A 19,205-nucleotide genomic window follows, 5' to 3' on the forward strand; every position below is an offset into this window, starting at 1 on the left:
ATAATTATAGCTAGAATTAATTATTATAAAGAACATTCATACTAATAACCAAAATATCTCTAGACTTGAATAAAAAATATACAAGGTTCACACATGATAGGACAAAAATTAAAATAAATATAAACAAAAAACACATATATGATTTACAAATAGTAAGATTCAAATATGTTATCTTAAAAATCTCATGATATTAACCTTGCGATTAAATCAAAACCATTAACTTTGAGATGAACTTTTTTTTTTTTGTTACTCTCTTCCTTTATTGATTTTACATTTACATTTTATTAAATTTTCGTTTCATTAAAATCTTTTAAATGATAGTAAGTAATTAATTTTACATAAAATAATTTAAAATATCTATCTTGAAATTAATATGTAACTAAATTAAATATAAATATAAAATATTTAATTTTAATTGAAGCAAAATATAATTTTTTTTATGAAAGAAGTTAAATACATAGATAAATAATAGGGGCCATAAAAGAATTGATGGTTAGAAAGTAAAAGTTGTACATGTTTACAGAGAAGGGAGTAAGGTTCTCGTTTTCTCAAGATCTTTAGGTATGCATAAGGGAATTGAGTTTTCAAGGCAAATACTATTTAGTTTTGGTCCAACATTGAACAAACCTCTTCTTTTGCAAGATGAATGAGAAAGTAGATATGGCCAAATTTGTAGCATAAAAAAGTTAGAAATAGTAAAGCAAAGATATAACACAATGTATCAAGAAAAACTGAAAAAGTTAAAAAGATACAATGAATTATACAGAGCCAGCCAAGATAATGGGCTGCTTTCATATTTATTTGCCCACCAACTTTGACAAATAGTTATGAATTTGCCATTTCAATTTCATATTGCATGCAGAATTATTATTTGAAACACCCATGGTGATTTTTTTTTTTAATTTCTTGTGTATAAAATCTCAAATCTTAAGAAAATGTGAAAAAATAAATTAACTTCTTATATTAAATTCGTATTCAATTAAATTTTCGTAGTTAATTAAAATAATTAATTGAGCCCTTTAGTTAATTGTTTTCATCACTAATTATGTTGGCTGTAAAAATAAATTGATAAACTAATCAGATGGTGATATATGACAGCTTCTCGTTTGATTTAATATTTTCTCATAAAATATTAAAAATTATTAAAAAAGAATAGAAAACTATAAAAATATATTTTTTAAAAAATTGATATAAACTTAAAAATTATAAAAAAAATTATAATATATTATAAAAAATTATCAAATTAATAAAAACATATTTAAAATATTAAAATTTTATAAATGTTATAAAATAAAGAGAAATGGAGAGAATAAAGAACAAAGAAAATATGAAAGCTATAGAAGATGTACTTTATTGATCAAAAGGGATGGTTACACCCCTTAGATGTCCATTGGTAGATAGTGTGCCTCGTTAAAACCTTATTAGGAAAAACCCAGTGAGATAAAAATCTAATGAAGGCAAAAGAGTATACAATCTATAATACACATAATATGCTATCTCATTAAAAACCTTACCAGGAAAACCCAATGAGACAAAACCTCGATTAAGGGAAAATAGTGCAACGCGTATTTACTCTCCCTCGTGAAAACATTACATATTTTCTCACATTCTACGTATTCAATCTTGAATACTATTTTTTCAAATGACTATTTGAATGTATTTGATAAGCATTATATTACTATTCTTTTAAAAGTGATGACTGAGGGAAATTTGGGGGAAATATATTTTGATCTCTTCAAATGATTCAACAATAATCATGATTCTTTTATAAAATACAAATAGATATTTCGGATAATTTTATAATCCTACTTCAACTACTAGTCACTAAGTCAAATTTACCACATATTCAAATTATTTCAATTCATATAAATGAACAATTTCTCGAGAATTTCAATATGCTTCTGGCATCCTAAATCCTTCAAGGATTTTAATATAAACTTTACTAAATAGTGATTCATAAAAGGTTATAACAATAACCATTAAACGCAAGTTAAATCTTTTATGAATTGTCAATTTAATAGTATATCGAAAAGTTATTGCATCTACCAGAAAAGAATATTATATCTTTTCATAATTAAAGCTAGGACTTAACGGAAAACTTCATATTTTTATTCCGCTTTTGCAAAACTACTTCAATTGCACCTTCACTGGCTTTATACCTTTAGATATTTGGACTACTGGTCCAAAAACTCCACGAATTTAATTGTACTTGAGTTGCATCTTTCTATTTTCATCAATTTATTCCATATCTATATTTCTCAATAGATTTATTCAAGATCTTCCTTTTATTTCATTATTTCAATAATAAATTGCATGCAAAATCATTGTCGACCACTTTTATTATTTGGTTCTACATTTTTTCGAATTGACATAACTTATCAAGATATCTTATTTTCATTATTTTAAAATTCAGTTTTAGGTACCTGAATCTTTTCTGGAGTTTTACTTATTAGTTATGTTTTAGGTCTTTTCTAGAGCACTCGCCTCCACTATACGACCATCTAGAAGAATTTTCATTTTTGGAACCGATCAATCTATTATTTATTCTAACTGATTGTCCTTCTGGAACTTTGATTCAAATTAAAATTTTAGATGGTATATAACACTTAGTTATTCTCATTAACCTTGTAAATACATCTATCAGTTAACTTGTAATGAGTTATCCTTATTGAACTTCTAGTTCAAATTACTCTCCCCTAACTTATTACAAGTTATTATTTCTCTTCCCCGAATGTTGGGAAAACTATCGAATCAAATTTGTAATCACAAATCATGTCATAATTGAATTCCAATGCATTCAAAACATCTAATAATATAAAGAAACTTGTAATTAATATATATTCCCAACTTTTTTTTAGGATTCATTCATCTTTGTACGTTGTGATGAAGTAATTGGAACATATATGCACATACAAAATTTCAAAGATGAAAAATATTTAGCTCTTGATAAAAAACCAATTGTAATGGGGAGTACTTATAACTTATTGGCTTGATACGTACAACAGATAAATTAATATAACTCATGTTGAAATAAGAAGTTTAGTTCTCAAAAGTAATGGTTTAGACATTAATCAGAGGTGTTCAATCAATAATTTGTCTAAACCATTATGCGCAAACTTTTACAAAAGTTTTTCAAACTCTATCAATAAAAGATTGAAATATCAACCCATTAGTATTAGCAAGATGAATTGTCTTAATTACATGATCTGTAATTAATTATTTAAACAAGCAATCTTGCAAACGATAAGTTGCAAATTGATAACACATATGTGATTATTTTATAGATGCATCTACCAAAAACATATAATATCAAAACCATCCACATGGTGGATGAATGAACCCATATTCATTTCAGAAATGCAAGACATTAAATCTCAACTTTAGGTAGTGAGTTTCTAATAATCAATTTTCATTGAGAACAAGTAACATATAAGAATTCTTTTAAATTAAAGAATCTTCGGGTTCTTTAATGAATGTCCATATGAATTCATAATTAATTTTGGTATCTTATATGATCCAGGATGGTCTAACTGGTCACGTCAAGTAGTAAATATTTTTGTATCAGTAACTTCTGGTTTACTTTAACATGTATTTCAATTGTACTAAATTGTAACAAATTAATAATTTTACTATCATTCCTTTTACTTTTTATTCACATATAAGTGTTATTGTGACATTTACTATTGGAAATGTCTAAATTAATTTGAATATTATAATGTTACTAAGTCAACAAAATAAATATAATTTTCAAACAATTATATGCAATATTTGCTTAAGGGAATATGCCAAAATCTTTAAATATCTAAAAAAAAATTTTACAATTTTAGGTGCATCCAACCATAACGAGTTTTAGATAGAATTATCATATTTTATTGCTTATAAATAGATCAACACTGTCAAATATTTTGTTTTCAACACCTTAATAGGGATGATGGCAAAACAAGATCACAAAGATTATAATATAAATTAATAACCCAATCCTCTCTTTTTCATCTTTTCAAAATAGATATTTATAGCAATAATGATTCATATGAAATATAATATTTTCCTCATGCACAATCTCAATATAAGATATAATATAAATATCCTTAAAAATCAATGGATTAACCATTACAAGATATTAATATATTAGCTCTTCTGGAGTTTTTGTCTGGTTTTGTACTATCAAATATTTGAATAGTATTTGTTTGTTTTAGTACCAAATAAGATAAATACTTTCTATATATAATGATAGAATTTATTACTACATTCTCGTATCATTCCTCAAAGAATATTAACAGAAATAAAATATTTAGGCATATGCTACATATGTGGCCAATAACCTTTCATATCACATTGATAACATAAGTTATCTTTACCCTATGAAGAGTTATTTTGAGAACTCTCATTATCCTCTCATTTATTACTATGTTCCCATTTTTAGTGTCCATAATTATATCTTTTATTTTCTTATGTTTGCATTCACTTCAGGGAATGCAATAAATTTAGTAGGATAGACTTCTAAACGCCTCCATTGATTCTTTATTTCATAATCACCATCACAAAACATGCTGGATTTCAAATCAAAATATATCTATTCATGTTGTCATGATTAGTCTCCAGTCAGATCCTCAATTACAAAAACAATTATGATCTTTATATTTTCATTTTTCATAATCGTAATGTATTGCTACATTCACTTCAAGGAATGAAGTAAAACTAGTAGGAAGAATTTCATAGTTTTTCATTTGGTAACTTGTTATTTTACTTATCCACTAGAAGGTATGAGATTGTTTGAAAATACTGTTAAAGTCATTTTCACAATATTGCTACTGTAAGAGCACATTAGATATTTCAATCATATAGTGTAATGTATTCCTTTGGAGAATATATATAATACAAATACATGAGTATCTCATGTTATTCATATAAATTTATATAGTTTTAATGTAAAACACATGAATATTTTATTCAACATATATCTTCTTGATTTGAAAATTAATATTATATTTTACAATATTTTGCATCACAAGGAGCTAAAATATAAGCTCTTAAAGAGCTTTTTACAATTTGATGCAATATTAGCTCTTCAAGAGCCTATAATTATTTTATTGTATAACTTTAACGAATGCTTAATTTAAACAAAACTTTATTTATTCATATAAAAAAAATGAATAGGTATAAATAAAACATATATTAAACGTAACAAATAATAAATTCATGCTACTAATAAATCATTGTGGTTAGATAATATATATATTTTATATATCATACCACAACAGAATACACAATATTATAGTGTCAAATTAAAATAACTTTACAGCTATAAAAGTTTAAAAATAAACATTTTCTAACCTCCACTTCTTATGACATAATTTCATCTCAAATTTTATAATGATATGAAATTATTACAAACAAGGTGAATATCCCAAAGTTCATGACAAGTAAGTATTTTTACTCGCATTCCGCAATAATCATATATCTTAATTAAAATTAAAATTAAACCAATAAATTCTATTAAAAGTGAAAAAAAATTATCTCCACATAAAAATCCCAATAACTAAATGCGTGAAGGATTTTATAAATTCATAGAAATATGAATAGTGAATTATATAAATTGAATTTTTTAATAGAAATCAAATCAAATTTCAAAAGAATTTGATTAGATTGACTTATGTTACCGTGGATGAGAAATAGTGATTATAAACATCCTTTATAATGAAGAAAAATAGATTATCTCCAAGCAAATATCAAAAAGCAAACTTTGAGAGTCATCTTACTTCTTGATTTCATATAGATAACGATATTAAATCTTTCACCGTCTTTAAGAACAAAAAGTAAAATAAGTTAATCAAAACAATGATAACGTATAATAAGAGAAGAATAAAAAATAATAATCAGATATGAAACATTAAATAAAAGAAACTTCCTGTAAAAACTTTGCATCTTGCCGTCAAAGATATTGAAAATCATGATGGATAAATTTGATCGACAAACTATCACCTTGAGCAAGATCATGCTGATAACATGTTATAAAATAAAGAGATATGGAGAAAATAAAGAACAAAGAAAATATGAAAGCCATAGAGGATGTACTTTATTGATCAAAAGGGATTGTTACAATGTTTCATTAGAGTCTTTATTTATAGGTATAAGAAGTATAAAAGAAGTAGAGATCTAATTCTAATCACTATTAGAATTTAAAGTATACCAAAACTTTATCTTGATCATGATGGACATCCACTTAATAAGATATTCATAACAATAAAAATATATTAAAATTCTTAAAAACTTATAAAAATCATATAAAATTATTAAATTAAAAAAATTAATATAAACTTATAAAAATTATAAAAAAACATAAAAACTTGAATTGGATAGGCGTAGTCGGTCGGGTCGATTAGACTGAAATCATCAAAGGTAGCGATCCTGATAAACCCATCAGACCAGTTGACCTGGGAATTGAGCGGTTGAACTAATTTTTTTTTAATGTTTTTTATCAAATAAAAATTTCATTATCCAACTATTAGAATATGTCATAATGAAATATTCTAACCATGATTTTTAGAACTGGATCGATGGTCAAATCAATCAGGACACCGGTTTGCCAATTCGACTAGTCCATCCAATTCAATTAAATAAAACATTAAAAAAAATTTAAAAATTGGTTTAGTTGCTTTGTTTCCAGGTCAATCAGTTCAATGGCTTTCTTCAGACAACCCTTGTCGATTTTGGTCTAACCAGTTCAAGCAATTAATTTAGTCCAGTTCAAGTTTTATGTTTTTTTAATAATTTTTATAAGTTTATATCAATTTTAATTTTTTATAAGTTTTTAAGAATTTTAATACATTTTTATAAAATTTTAAATATGTTTTATTAATTTTATAAATTTTATAAAATTTATAAGTTTTTTTCATTTTATTATATTTTAATAAGTTTATATAAGTTTATTATTTTTAAAATATATTTAATTTTTAATAATTTTTATACTTTTTTTATAACTTTTATGAAAAAATATCAGATTAAATCAAAAATTGCGATGTATCATCATCTGATTGGTCCATTAATTTATTTTAACAATCAACGTTGTCAATGCCGGAAACCATTAATGAAGGGGCTTAATTGATTATTTTAGTTAACAATAAGGATTTAATTAAGTGCAAATTTAATGTAAGGGCTTAGTTTATCTTTTTGCATTTTTAAAGGTTTTTTTTTCTTTTACGTATATGTCATATAAAAAACTTACTTCTCAATCAAAATAATTCCAGATGTAACGGACTCTAGATTTAGGATCTGTTTGCACAACAAAAAGTAATTAAATGAAAGTATAATTATTAGAGTAGTAATTATACTCTCTTGTAATTACAAAGAAGTGTAATTCCTTAAATGTGTTTGACTAACACAGTATAATTACATCATAATTCTCAATGTCGTGTTTGGTAGTACAAATTGTAATTACACATATTTATATTTTTCAAAATATTAATTACTAAAAAAATATTAGTATGATAAAATAATCATGTGTATTATGTTAGTCTAAAAATCAATTAGTAATACAGTTTTGATAAAAAGAACAAAAAAAAAACATTGTATCTCCTTCCATGTAGACTTCAATGTATGAATCATCTCAATTCCACCTATGATTGAAACTATGAAATGTTCAACATGCTACTATGATCCTAACTTGTTTTCTATGTTATACTAAGATCTTGTTGTTAATATGAGAATTAGTTTTTTAGAACAACAAATATCTTTACAACTACATTTTGAAACCTTGAATGTTTCAAATTAAAAAAGTTTGTGAGCTGTCTATGATGTCTTTGTATGACACCATTTTCTCAAATGGTATCATACCTCACGGTACGGTTCAAGAAATTCTTTTGTATTTACATAATTAACATCAACCTTATATTTGGGTTCACATTACAAATAATCTGTAACTTTAATTATAAAAAAATATATAAACTTAATTTAAAAAAATATATACTAAGTTAAATCTATTTTTATAATATGTAAATAAAGTAAAAAAATAATATAAATTTTATAATATATAACTTTTATAAATAATGTTTTATCAATTGTCTAATAACTTTCATAGCACTTCTTATAAATAATATAATTTTTTGTCATAAAAAAATATTTTTTATAAATAAGTTATAATAAAAAAATTATAACATTTTCTTATGAGTAAGTATATTATTTTTATAACATATAGCATAGACTATAAATAAGTTATGTTCATGCTTCTTGACCATAATTTTTATAAATAAATATATTAAAACACTTTTACAACATTAGAATTTTTTTTCTCGTAACTTTAAATTTTTTTTAAGATTTAACCTTTTTTTATAACTTTATAAAACATACAAATTATTTTTATAATATAATTTTTTATAATTTATAATATAAGAATTTTTTTGATAACCATCTCAAATACTAACACGTACTCATACATATAATATAATTTTTATAATTTATGTAAAAATAATTTTTTAAAATTAAATTAACGTATAATTACTTATATAATTACTCTAATTCTCATATTTTTCTAAAAATTATAATCGGAATACTCTTAATTCTACCCATTATAGTTACTCAAGTTATATAATTATAAATAATTAGAGGGTTTTAATTTAAAATAGCGTCAAACAGGAGAAAAGAAAAAGAAAAGAAAGTGAAGAGTAATGATGTCCCTACAAATACCATAAGCGCATATAGAAGGGTTGTGATTGGTGAGAACATGGGCATGGCATTGTCGTGGGCCGGTGCTTGTCCCACTCCAAACCCTTCTCAACTCTCATTCATCATTACTACTTTTTTCTTTTACTGTCGGTTTGATACAAAATACAACTTTGGTGCTATTTTAACTCAAATTTAACTATAATTTATTTCATGAAAATAGTTTATGGTTTTGTTTTTGTTTGATCACGATCGGCTAATGCATGGTAAAGAACTCATAATACTCAAGATTTCACCACCTTAAATCTGCAGTTTTTTTTTAATAAGTGAATTTCAATAACAGAATAAAATTTAAACACTAAACACAATTAACACAACTCAAACTTAAATCATATTTAAGATAATAATTACTCTTTACTGTTAAACCATTACATGAAATTTTTAAATTTGAAATTTTAAATATAAAAAAATTGTTGTGCAAAACAAATATCAAATGATGGCTTCTTTTAATGATCACAAAATGAGTTTATTTATAATGAAAGGAAATGTTTTAAAAGGGGAAAAATTGATTCCGTAATTATTGCATAATCAAAAACATGAAAACCCAAATATTCAAAGTTACTTTTTATTTTATTTAATTTTTCTGAAGTTGAGATAATAATTAACAACAGTAACAAGAAATAATAATGTAACAATAAAATTTCCCATGCTTTTGTGATCGTTAAAGATAGATATAAAGCAAATAAAAGGAAAAAAAAAAAAAAGCCACAACTTTAAACTGTAACACACACGCACAATCTCTGTTTGTCGACAAGTTTGACGCCCTGAAAATCCCTGTGTTCTTTCTTTGTAGTTTTGCTTTTCATTACAACCAGAGTTTCCACTTCTTGTTGTTGGACAAAATCAGGAAAAAAAAGCGCTCAGTTCTTAGCACATAATAAAAAATAAAACACGTCTATTTTGGGAATTGGGTTGTGTCCAAATCTTGAATTAGAGCCGTAGATTCCAACGAAAATATCAAATTTTCTGCTTTTATTTCTTGATTTTGGAGTAAAAAAAGCCAGAGCCGAAGGTGAATGTAATTTTTGTTTTCTTTTTCCTTTTTTCTTTTTTGCTTTGAATTGTTGAAGTTAATATTTTAAAGAGTAAAGTTGGGAATTTTCATTGGGATTTTCTTTTTCCTGTTTTTACTCTTCCTTGGATTCCGGTGTTTTCTGAAGAAAAAGTTGGTTGCTTTATTGGAATCTGGGCTTAAACTGTTGATGGGTCTTCGGTTAATATTAAATCTCGGGGGAGGGGGTTGGAATTGGAACTAGCTCACTTAAGATTCTCAACTTTTCAGGTGTTCTTGGTTTCTGAGTATTGAAGGAATTCTCTGTTTTTCTTTTTAAAGCTAAAGAGTTCAGCTTTTGGGGTTGATGCCTTGTTGGTTTCTTGGCTTATATTGAAGAATTTTTGTGTTCAAAGTAAGGTCTTGTGAGGCTTTGAATTGGGGATTTATCTTTCAACTTCTGTTTTTGCTTCACTCTCGGGATGTTGTGGGTGATTTTAAGTTGCTAGCTTAAAACAGAAAATCACATTTTTGTGCATTGGGGTACTGGATGTTGGGAAGTTTTTGGTTTCTTAATTGTAGGCTGTGTTACCTGTGTGAAAGTTCTTCCTTTTACTGTTCTTTTTCTTGCAAAATCATGCATGTGTATGCTTAGGGAAGGATTTAGTAATACAGAGGTTAATGATTTGGCTTTAATTTAAAATTTTCATACACTAGGGGCTTGAAGACTTGGGGTTTTAGGTTCTAATTAGGTTTCTGATTTGGAGATTGTTTCTTATTTTGGTTTCTACTTCTGAATTTTTGGGTGACTTGATATTCTAAAAGGTGTTGTTTTTGTTTTGCCAGGTCCATTTCCTTGGTGCTTTATCATGGATTCCCCACAGTCAGTTGTTTCACCATTCAAGAACTCTGTTGTAGCTGAGCCTGAGAAGCAGAAAACCGAGTTTTTCAGTAGGAACTCGGGTGGTTTGTTGTCAAATGGGTCCGAGGTTAACAAAAAGGAAGAGAATTCCATTGGTGTTCTTGAGGTTTATGTTCATCAGGCAAGAGATATCCATAACATCTGCATTTACCACAAGCAGGATGTGTATGCTAAGCTTTGTCTCACCTCTGACCCCGAAAGCACGGTTTCCACCAAGATCATCAATGGTGGTGGGAGGAACCCGGTGTTCAATGATAATCTACGCCTCAATGTTCGAACTGTTGATTCCTCCCTCAAAATCGAGATATTCATGATGAGTAGAGTGAGGAATTATCTTGAAGACCAGTTGTTGGGATTTGCATTGGTGCCACTGTCTGAAGTGCTCCTCAAGAATGGGAAGTTGGAGAAAGAATTCTCTCTTTCTTCAACTGATCTGTTCCATTCACCTGCTGGTTTTGTCCAGTTGTCTCTTGCATATGCTGGATTATCTCCTGAAGTAATCGCTATTCCTGCTATGCCTAGAGATGTGGCTGCTGACGAAACTGTGAAGGATTCGGAAACAAGTGAGTGTGAGTTGGAAAAGATTGAGTTCCCGGATCCCATAATCGCGAATGAGAACCAGATGATGGTGTCCGAGTATATCGGAATCCAATGTTCTAATTTGGACTCTGAAAGTTCCGAAAGTTTGGGCACCTCTGATGCTGAGAGTCAAATTAGTTCAGACATGGGTGCTCGTTTAATGGAGAGCTTCTCTACTGCTACAGTCAATTCCATCCAAGCCCCCAAGCTTGATTCTCCTCCGAGCAGCGTGTCAACCAACGGGGTTTCATCTCCTTCAGCTGGTGCAAGCTCTAAGTCCTTCGATGGTCTGGCTGCTTCGAAGACTTCTACTCAGGAACACATTTCAGCCCCGAAAGAAAAAGCTGTGGATGTTGGAGATGTTGACAGCCATTCCTCAGGGGCACAAAGCGATTCCATCGTGAAACCTGTTGTTTCCGTTAACATTGAGCCCGAGCAAAAGCTGGTGCAGCAAGACATAGTAGACATGTACATGAAAAGCATGCAGCAATTTACCGAGTCATTGGCTAAGATGAAACTGCCTCTGGACATCGACAGTGGACCGACCAAATCGGAGAATTCAAGTACCACTGATCAGAAAATACAGGCATCGAAAAACACCAGCTCCCGAGTGTTCTACGGAAGCAGGGCTTTTTTCTAAGCTTCCTGATCCTCTATTCAAAGGAAGACACACAGGTGACTTTAGAATTTTAGGGTGGAGACTAATGCTACTAATAGTGAAATGTAATAATAATGTATCATGTAATGTGGTCTTTTCCTTTGTATGTCAACATGCTTTAGATGAGAGGAGGCAAAAATCATGACTTTGTACTGTTATTAGCTTTGTTCCATTGCAGTTCCGGTTAGTATATATGAACCTTTCCCTTTTTTTCTATAACATCGTCTTCTTGCTGATTTCCACTTTCAAAATAATTGCAAAAAATCACATTCCAATCTTAACCACAGTGTAATTTATGCATGTAATCATATTCTTGATAATTTGGTCCCACTTTCGCATGGTGAACCATGCAAAATTTTGCTTTCTGCTGTTTGTAATACTAAGATTCAAGATATCATTGGACCTATATTCATATTTACTTTACATATCCATCATAGAAAAGGCAATTGGCTAATATATCTTTTTACAGTGTCATAATCTTTTACCAATATTTGAAATTCAAAGCGAGAGCAAACCAGTGTCTATTTCAAAAGAATATAATTAAAGGATAACAAGATAGAAAATAAGTGATGATCTTGTTGCATGTAAAGGAGCAAAATCTAAATAGGTACTTCAATGATTTCATTTGCTCTGATGGTCATATGCCTTCTGCAGATCCATGCAATATGGCCATCATCCCTGTATCTCACCCTCCATAACCCGAATTTATCTGCAATATCCTTTCCTGTTGAGCACCTCCTGTCCCTTAAGAAGTCCACCACCCATTGTTGTGCTGATCTTAGGTCTTGTTGAATATCTCCTCTTCTGTTCTGGTTTCGGATTCCATTTATTCGTACCATTGCTGCAGATCCAGCAGCTCCAGCAGCGACTGCTCCTGCTGCTCCATAAATTACAGAAGAGTCAGCAAGATGGGCAACTTCCCTGCTCAAATCCGGTATCAAGTTTCCCATACCGGCTGCTAAATGTGCTCCGATTTTGAGAGCAAATGTGACCAGTTTCATGAACTTGGTCATGTATGGAGCTAAGCATTTTACAACAGTGTTATCTACGTGCATTACTTCACAACCAACTTGATCTTCAACAACATGCATTTCTCTCCTGAATTCACATAACATGTGCAACCGAAGAGCAGTCATGCCGGAAATAACGGTGGTTACCAATCTCCTCGAGTAGTTTTCAGTTTGAACAAAATAGAACATGTTGGGAACTTTCCGTCCTTCGACGTGAACATTAAAGTTCACAAGGTAGTTCACTTTACGGTGAAGCTCGATTAGAAGTCTGTGCTCATAATACCTCATTCCCTGAATCTCCTGTTTCAAATCTCTTATTTCTTGTTCGATGATCTTTAATCTCTGTAATACTGTTTCCACTCCCTTGGCTATCCCACTAAAAGAAGGATCAACTTTGCCACTTTCAACAGCACTGGATAATGAATTCTCTTCTTCATCAGGATTGTTTTCTGGTGGAACTTGCAGTTCCACAGCAAGGTTGTGCAGGTCATGATATCTTCGGTGCAGTACTTCCCGGAAATCGTCATCAGATAGGAGGTCTCGAGCTAAATCAAACCCAGCTCTAAGTAGTAGTTTGCCTGAATCCGACACCGAATCCCAAGTGTGCTGATAATCATACATGGTTTCAGCTGGGACCGAGAGTAGTGCTTGTTTAAGTTGTTGAAGAGGCACATATTGGGATTTCCGGTACCTGGGAGGAACTAGGTTTTGCACACATTCTGGCCTCATAATATTTTCAATCAAAGTTACACCATGGCAAAGGCTTTGAATTGCTGGAACTATGAGCTGGTGGATAAGCCTGAGTGTTTCTGTAAGGTTCTTGGTGGAACAGGCAAGGATGTCAATGTAGTAACCCAACTGTCCTCCGAGCTCTACTCGGACATGGATACCATTGATGTTAATAGAAATGAGGTACTTCTCAAGGCTATAAGTAGCTCCATGCTGATTCTTCATTGCCATGATTCTGTTATGAAGGTGCACCTGTATTTGCAAGAATTAAAACTGAGTGAAAAGTTAAGACTAGGACATGGTCATTAAAAAAAACCTTCCTTGATGATATATGTTCTCATGGTGTAAGCTATTTGAATATATTCACACTTGAAGGAAAACAAATCAGCATCTCTCTCTCTATATATCTATATATTCAAGTTCTGAAAAGCAACATGAAGCGATATGTGAAAGAGAGTGGAAAAAATCTTGCCTGTAAACGCGGAAAGAAGCCGGGTGTAAGGAACATATGGCTTGAATCATCACACTGAAGATGCCTCCCTGCATAAAGGCAATCAGCACCTCCTAATTGCCACTTCTGCGGTTTACCTCGGCCTTCTTCAAGAATGGAAGGAATCAACAGTAAAGAATTTGGATCAGACGGGTCTTGTTCATAGCATAGTTCAAGTTTCATCATCATTTTAATAAGGTCATTGGCCTCTAAGTTCTCAAACACCTTTGAACCCATTCCTGGAATCTGACTCTGCAAACTTGCTCTTATAATCTTCTCCAGTTCTTTCCTGCTGATGAATCCATTCTCTGCTGAGCTTTGCCTTCTAACCTCCAATTTAATCAGTTGACTCAGTACTTCACCACAAAACCACTCACAATCCAATATCAGGAAGCCTAATTCATCGAAATAGATCACCTCGCCAATATGATGGAGACAAGTAGCAACCGCCCTCCTTCGAGTTTCGATTTTCTCCTTTTTATCACGTCGAGATCGAATCCTCAGAGGTGGAACTTTAACTTGGCATAGCTCAGCAAACTCTTTCCACTTCATAGCTGGCTTGTTATAGTTTTCTGATCTCCAATCTGATAAAATTTGTATAAGATCATTGCAAAGCTGATAAACCCGAGGAACTCTCTGGAGAACAGTTTTGCTTGTTTTTCGAATGTGATGAGTGAGTTTACTGACTGATGCAGACGATCTTGCATCGACAGTAAACACAGTTGGATAGAAATCAACATAGCCATTAAACTTGTCTCTCAACTTTTGTATTGAATTCACTGCGGCCTCCAAGTTCTGGGATGTTTGATTGACTTTGTCATAGTGTGTGAGGACAACTGCTACATTGGGTAGCATGCACTGCTGGACCGCCCTTTTTGAATTGGAAACGATGAACCTGAGCCAATATTGGAGGTCCTCTTCAATCTCCATTGGAGTCTTTGGTTCTCGGTTGCTTGGTTTCCTGAATAAACTGGATATGATGAGGAAAAACGATGCGCTCCCATGCCCCGGGAACATGAGATCATGAAGAGAGTAAAACTCATGCTGACCAGCAAGATTCCATATCGATATCTTTGTGTCTTCATCTTTGAAAGTCTTTATCTTCATACCAACTGTTCTAACAGCTTGTTCAACTGGATTCACGAGGGTCCTCACTTGTTCAAGGTAGGGAAGTTTAGGAGAAGAGAAATTCTGTGATATTGAATTGCAAAGTGTTGCCTTACCTGAAAATAGTAATTAAAAGGAAATGGTTACTTTTGATCTCAGCATTAATAAGTGGAAATGTGTAGTTAATAGAACTTACCAGCATACTCTTGGCCACAAAAGAATACCCTACAGCACTTGGGCTCAGTAAGTGGCATATCCTTGAGCAAATCATTTTCAGGTTCAGTTTCAGGCTTCCCATTCTGACCCAATCTATGATAAATGGCATCTGCCTTCCCCGTATTATGCAATGGAGTTCGAACGAGATCAATATCTTCGATCCAAGGATTTATTTGCAGTGTCTCCATTATTGCCTGCAACAACCTCTCCCCTCGAACTCCTTTGCAGCCTTGTAAAGACAAACATCTCAAACTGGCATTCTTCTCTAAGCTCTTGAAGATTCTAAAAAAGTCATCTGGTCTCATACTTTGATCATCCACGATAGCTAGCCGAGTCAAAGTTTCGTTGGTGGTTAACATATGCAAAATGGCTGCAAAACCAGATCTTCCTATTTTTGTTCTACTACCTCCAAATGTCACCGACCTTAGTGTAATGTTGGCTTGGCATTGCAAAGCAGAGAACCTACTCAAAGGGCACAGCAGATGCTCGAGTCCCACACCGCTGAACCAGTTTCCATCGAGGTGCAAGCGTTCCAAATGCCTGTTCTTGAATGGTCCAGCTGCTACATACACTATTCCCTTGTCTTTAAGGCAGGTTTTTGACAAGGTTACCTCTTTCAGGCTTCGGTTCTGCTCCAAAACCCATCTAAATTCCTTTGCCCACCGTGATTTTAGGCGTACTCCTGTCATATCGAACGATGAGACGGTCGAATTCATCCCAAGAGCACAAGCAACCCTGCAGGCACCCGAAACATCGATCTTGTAGATCCTAAGAGTGGTGTTTTGAGGTGTAAACTCAACCACCTTGGAACTTTTATCTCCACTTTCTCCACTCCATACATGGACTTCCATAACTCTATTCCTTGCTAAAACAGCAGATATAAGGGGAGTTGCTGTGATCGAACTCGAGTCGAAAATCGTCAAAAGCTTCAGCATTGAGTTAGCTTCAATCATCTTTGAAAGCTCCTCAGCACCTCTTGATCCAATTGAGTCTTCCCATATCTGTAACTCTTCCAAGCTTTCATTCACCTTAAGAGCTGAGGCAAGAAATATAGCACCAACTGTCCCAATATGTGATTCACAAAACATCACCTCTTTGATAGCTCCATTTCTCTTCAAAATATCAGAAAACTCTGATAAGCAATCTTCACTGAATCTGCTCCTCATGAACACCAGTTGTTTGATGTTCAAGTTACTATCTAACAACTCCCCAAGGTTCTGCACTTGTTCTAACTCCCATTCAACACAATGAAACTCTAAATTCCGAAGAGACAACAAGCTGGTCTTGGCTGGTCCTAGCACTATAAGAATTAGGGAGAAGTATTCAAGACAATCTGAGGAAATGTTAATGGCCATGGAGTTTTCTGTTTCTTGATAACAGCCTGAAACAGGTTGGGAAAGGTAGAAGGAAATGTTGTGTAGGTTAAGGCTTTCAGTTTCAAATGCTTGAAGAAGCCATTCAAGATCTCTCAGCTTCTGGTTTGATGCCATTGCCATTGTAAAACTGCCCCCCACCAACAAAGATACCAAAACTAAAAGAAAATCATAAAACCCCCCAATATATTGAAGCTGGTTGCATGATATTGATATTCATGGTAATATGCTACAGTGCATTTTGAATTTTGATGCAAATTTTCTGTCATATTCTCTTCTTCGTTTCAAAGTTATTCCTTACTGCAATACAGTTTAAAACTAAAGATAATATGATTTTTTTTTACCCAAAAAGACATCTTTGCATCTTTTTTTTTCTTTCTGAACTCTAAACCATGTCTCCACTTCATTATGGTTCATTTATCAAGTAATTTACTTGGTTAAATAAGATTAAAAGGTGGTACTTCTTACAGGTGTAAATGGAGGCCTACACCTTTTTGACTTTTTTTTTTTTTTTCTAAAGCTTTCTTCTAACTTTGTTTTCTCATTGAAGAAAATGAAAGAATCCTATAAAGCAATGACAAAAAGAAAGAAAAAAAGAAAAGGCAGTTAAGTGATGGACAAATTAACCTCTTTTTAAGGAAAGTAATTATCCCCAACAGGACAAGAGACAAGCTTGTTTAATGTATGATGAAGACATGCTTGGACATCCTATTAAGATTAACCATGGTTTTTATTTTTTATTTTATCCATCCACCAAACATACCTCAATTTGGCTAGTGAATCATATGCTCTTTCTGGGTTTAAAATCTTATCTTGAAAAACCATAAGTGAAATATATAAAGTAGATTGCCTCGAAAGGTGTGCAAATTGGCCAACATAGTCGTGAATTTGCGGTGCAATCAAGGCCGTAGGAAATTTTCAGCCAAGTTTGGACCCCATATATGTATGTCATTTTCATGTGGGAAAAACTTAAACCACATATATATATATTCCCATGAAGGACTAAGATTGAACCAATCATGGTGAATGGTAAACTTAATATCAATTATCATATAGCAAATGAAGAATATTTTTCAAGCTCTGGTAAGTTTTGGAGTTAGAATGGTGGGAGTCACCATACAAGGTTCATCATTTCATTTCATGGCATGGGGGACCTCAATCTTTTCTTTTTCTGACAAACATTCATTAAGTAAATGGACCAAGAAAAGAATACTCAATTTGGGAAAAATAATTCTTTGATCCTTAAATTATACATATTTTTTCACTTTGGTATTTAAAATTTCTTTTTGTTTATAGATTTTAATCTACATATTTCAAGGCGTTAAAAAAACTTTGTTCAATGAAATCATGTCATCTGCCTTAATTTTTTCATGTTATTAAATTATTTTGTGTAAAAACTTTTTATAATTGACTGAAATATATTAAAAACTTCTATATAAATGAAATTCTTCTTATAAATCTTTCACCTCAAACACACCTTAAAAGATTAATACAGTTAAATATTTAGAGTAACTAAAAAATAGTTTAGATATTACGATGAGATAAAAAATTTAGATATCAAAAAAAAAATACATAGTTTAAGGGCTGAATTGAGAATAAAACCGACTCTTTCTACATCATGAAAACAACAAAAAGGGCTCCTATTTTTTACTTAGTCCCATACTCCCATATCAGTTTGGGACTTTCTCCACTGATACTTTTGAAAAGCTGATATTAACATTCTATTTTTTTCTGGCAAAGTTTAAGACGGAAAATGGAAACCCACAAAAATAAAGGTGAAATGGGAAGTGGCAGTGGCAGCCTCCACACTTACTTTCAGACGTAAAAGAAAGAAGCAATAAAAAATTTGACACCAGAATAGAGAGAGGACCACAAACTTACTAACATCAAACATCCTCCAATGCTACGTGTGACATCCATTTTTATTGAGTAATTTTGAAGAAATTAAAATTTTAACTTTTTTATATATGAATGGAAAGTTTCGAGCAATCAATTTCAATATACCAGAAATCTATATTTAGGTGTTTGTTTATTTTAAAATTTAGGTGTTTTTCGTAGTATGAAGTTTGTAGCTTTATTTAGTATGGTTATCTTGGCTATACAAGTATCGTATTAAAAGATACGAGGCCTCAAAGTAGATTACTCGAAACTGTTAACATAAAAATATTTAGACAAATTTAGATGATTTTTTATGTTCTGATTTTTAAAACTTAAGTTTTTCTGTGGCCAATTTTAAGGAAACAAGTCTCTAAGTTTTAGTATTACATCAATTCTTTAACTTCATGTTTTTAAACTATTAAAATGCGAAGTAATTTTTGCGTTTAAATAGCTTCAAATAAAAGTTTAGAAGTTCAGAATTTTAATTTTTAATTGTTTATAAAAATATTTTCTATTTGATTATTTGATTAGAAA

General features: G+C 31.1%; 2 protein-coding genes across 5 annotated transcripts; one reads left to right on the forward strand and one right to left on the reverse strand.

Annotated features, from left to right (window-relative positions):
* The first annotated feature begins 9,387 nt into the window (after positions 1 to 9,387).
* On the forward strand, positions 9,388 to 12,084 carry LOC107917825 (uncharacterized). 4 transcript variants are annotated; one of them, XM_016847164.2, is made up of 3 exons: positions 9,412 to 9,730; positions 10,001 to 10,124; positions 10,556 to 12,084. In XM_016847164.2, exon 3 carries the CDS (start codon positions 10,579 to 10,581, stop codon positions 11,848 to 11,850), a length of 1,272 nt encoding a protein of 423 aa, XP_016702653.2. In that variant the 5' UTR covers positions 9,412 to 9,730; positions 10,001 to 10,124; positions 10,556 to 10,578; the 3' UTR covers positions 11,851 to 12,084. The 4 variants fall into 4 exon arrangements, with proteins under 4 accessions (XP_016702652.2, XP_016702653.2, XP_016702654.2 ...); XM_016847163.2 differs by lacking the exon at positions 10,001 to 10,124 and having other exon boundaries at positions 9,388 to 9,730; XM_016847165.2 differs by lacking the exons at positions 9,412 to 9,730; positions 10,001 to 10,124 and adding an exon at positions 9,744 to 10,000.
* A 164-nt stretch (positions 12,085 to 12,248) lies between these two features.
* On the reverse strand, positions 12,249 to 17,537 carry LOC107917826 (protein TORNADO 1). Its single transcript, XM_016847168.2, has 3 exons — positions 15,401 to 17,537; positions 14,080 to 15,320; positions 12,249 to 13,859 (listed from the first exon to the last, which is right to left on the reverse strand). The coding sequence occupies exons 1-3, from the start codon at positions 16,914 to 16,916 to the stop codon at positions 12,468 to 12,470; spliced, it is 4,149 nt and encodes a 1,382-aa protein (XP_016702657.2). The 5' UTR covers positions 16,917 to 17,537; the 3' UTR covers positions 12,249 to 12,467.
* Between the last annotated feature and the right edge of the window lie 1,668 nt (positions 17,538 to 19,205).

Source organism: Gossypium hirsutum, chromosome A01 (genome assembly GCF_007990345.1).
Source record: "Gossypium hirsutum isolate 1008001.06 chromosome A01, Gossypium_hirsutum_v2.1, whole genome shotgun sequence".
Classification (NCBI taxonomy): Eukaryota; Viridiplantae; Streptophyta; class Magnoliopsida; order Malvales; family Malvaceae; genus Gossypium; species Gossypium hirsutum.

Coding starts and splice junctions, on each gene's coding strand:
- LOC107917825 (XM_016847163.2), top strand. CDS start 10,579: ATGGATTCCCCACAGTCAGTTGTTTCACCATTCAAGAACTCTGTTGTA.
- LOC107917826 (XM_016847168.2), bottom strand. CDS start 16,916: ATGGCAATGGCATCAAACCAGAAGCTGAGAGATCTTGAATGGCTTCTT. Junction 15,321..15,400: donor TTGTGGCCAAGAGTATGCTG/GTAAGTTCTATT, acceptor TACTATTTTCAG/GTAAGGCAACACTTTGCAAT. Junction 13,860..14,079: donor GCTTCTTTCCGCGTTTACAG/GCAAGATTTTTT, acceptor TTGCAAATACAG/GTGCACCTTCATAACAGAAT.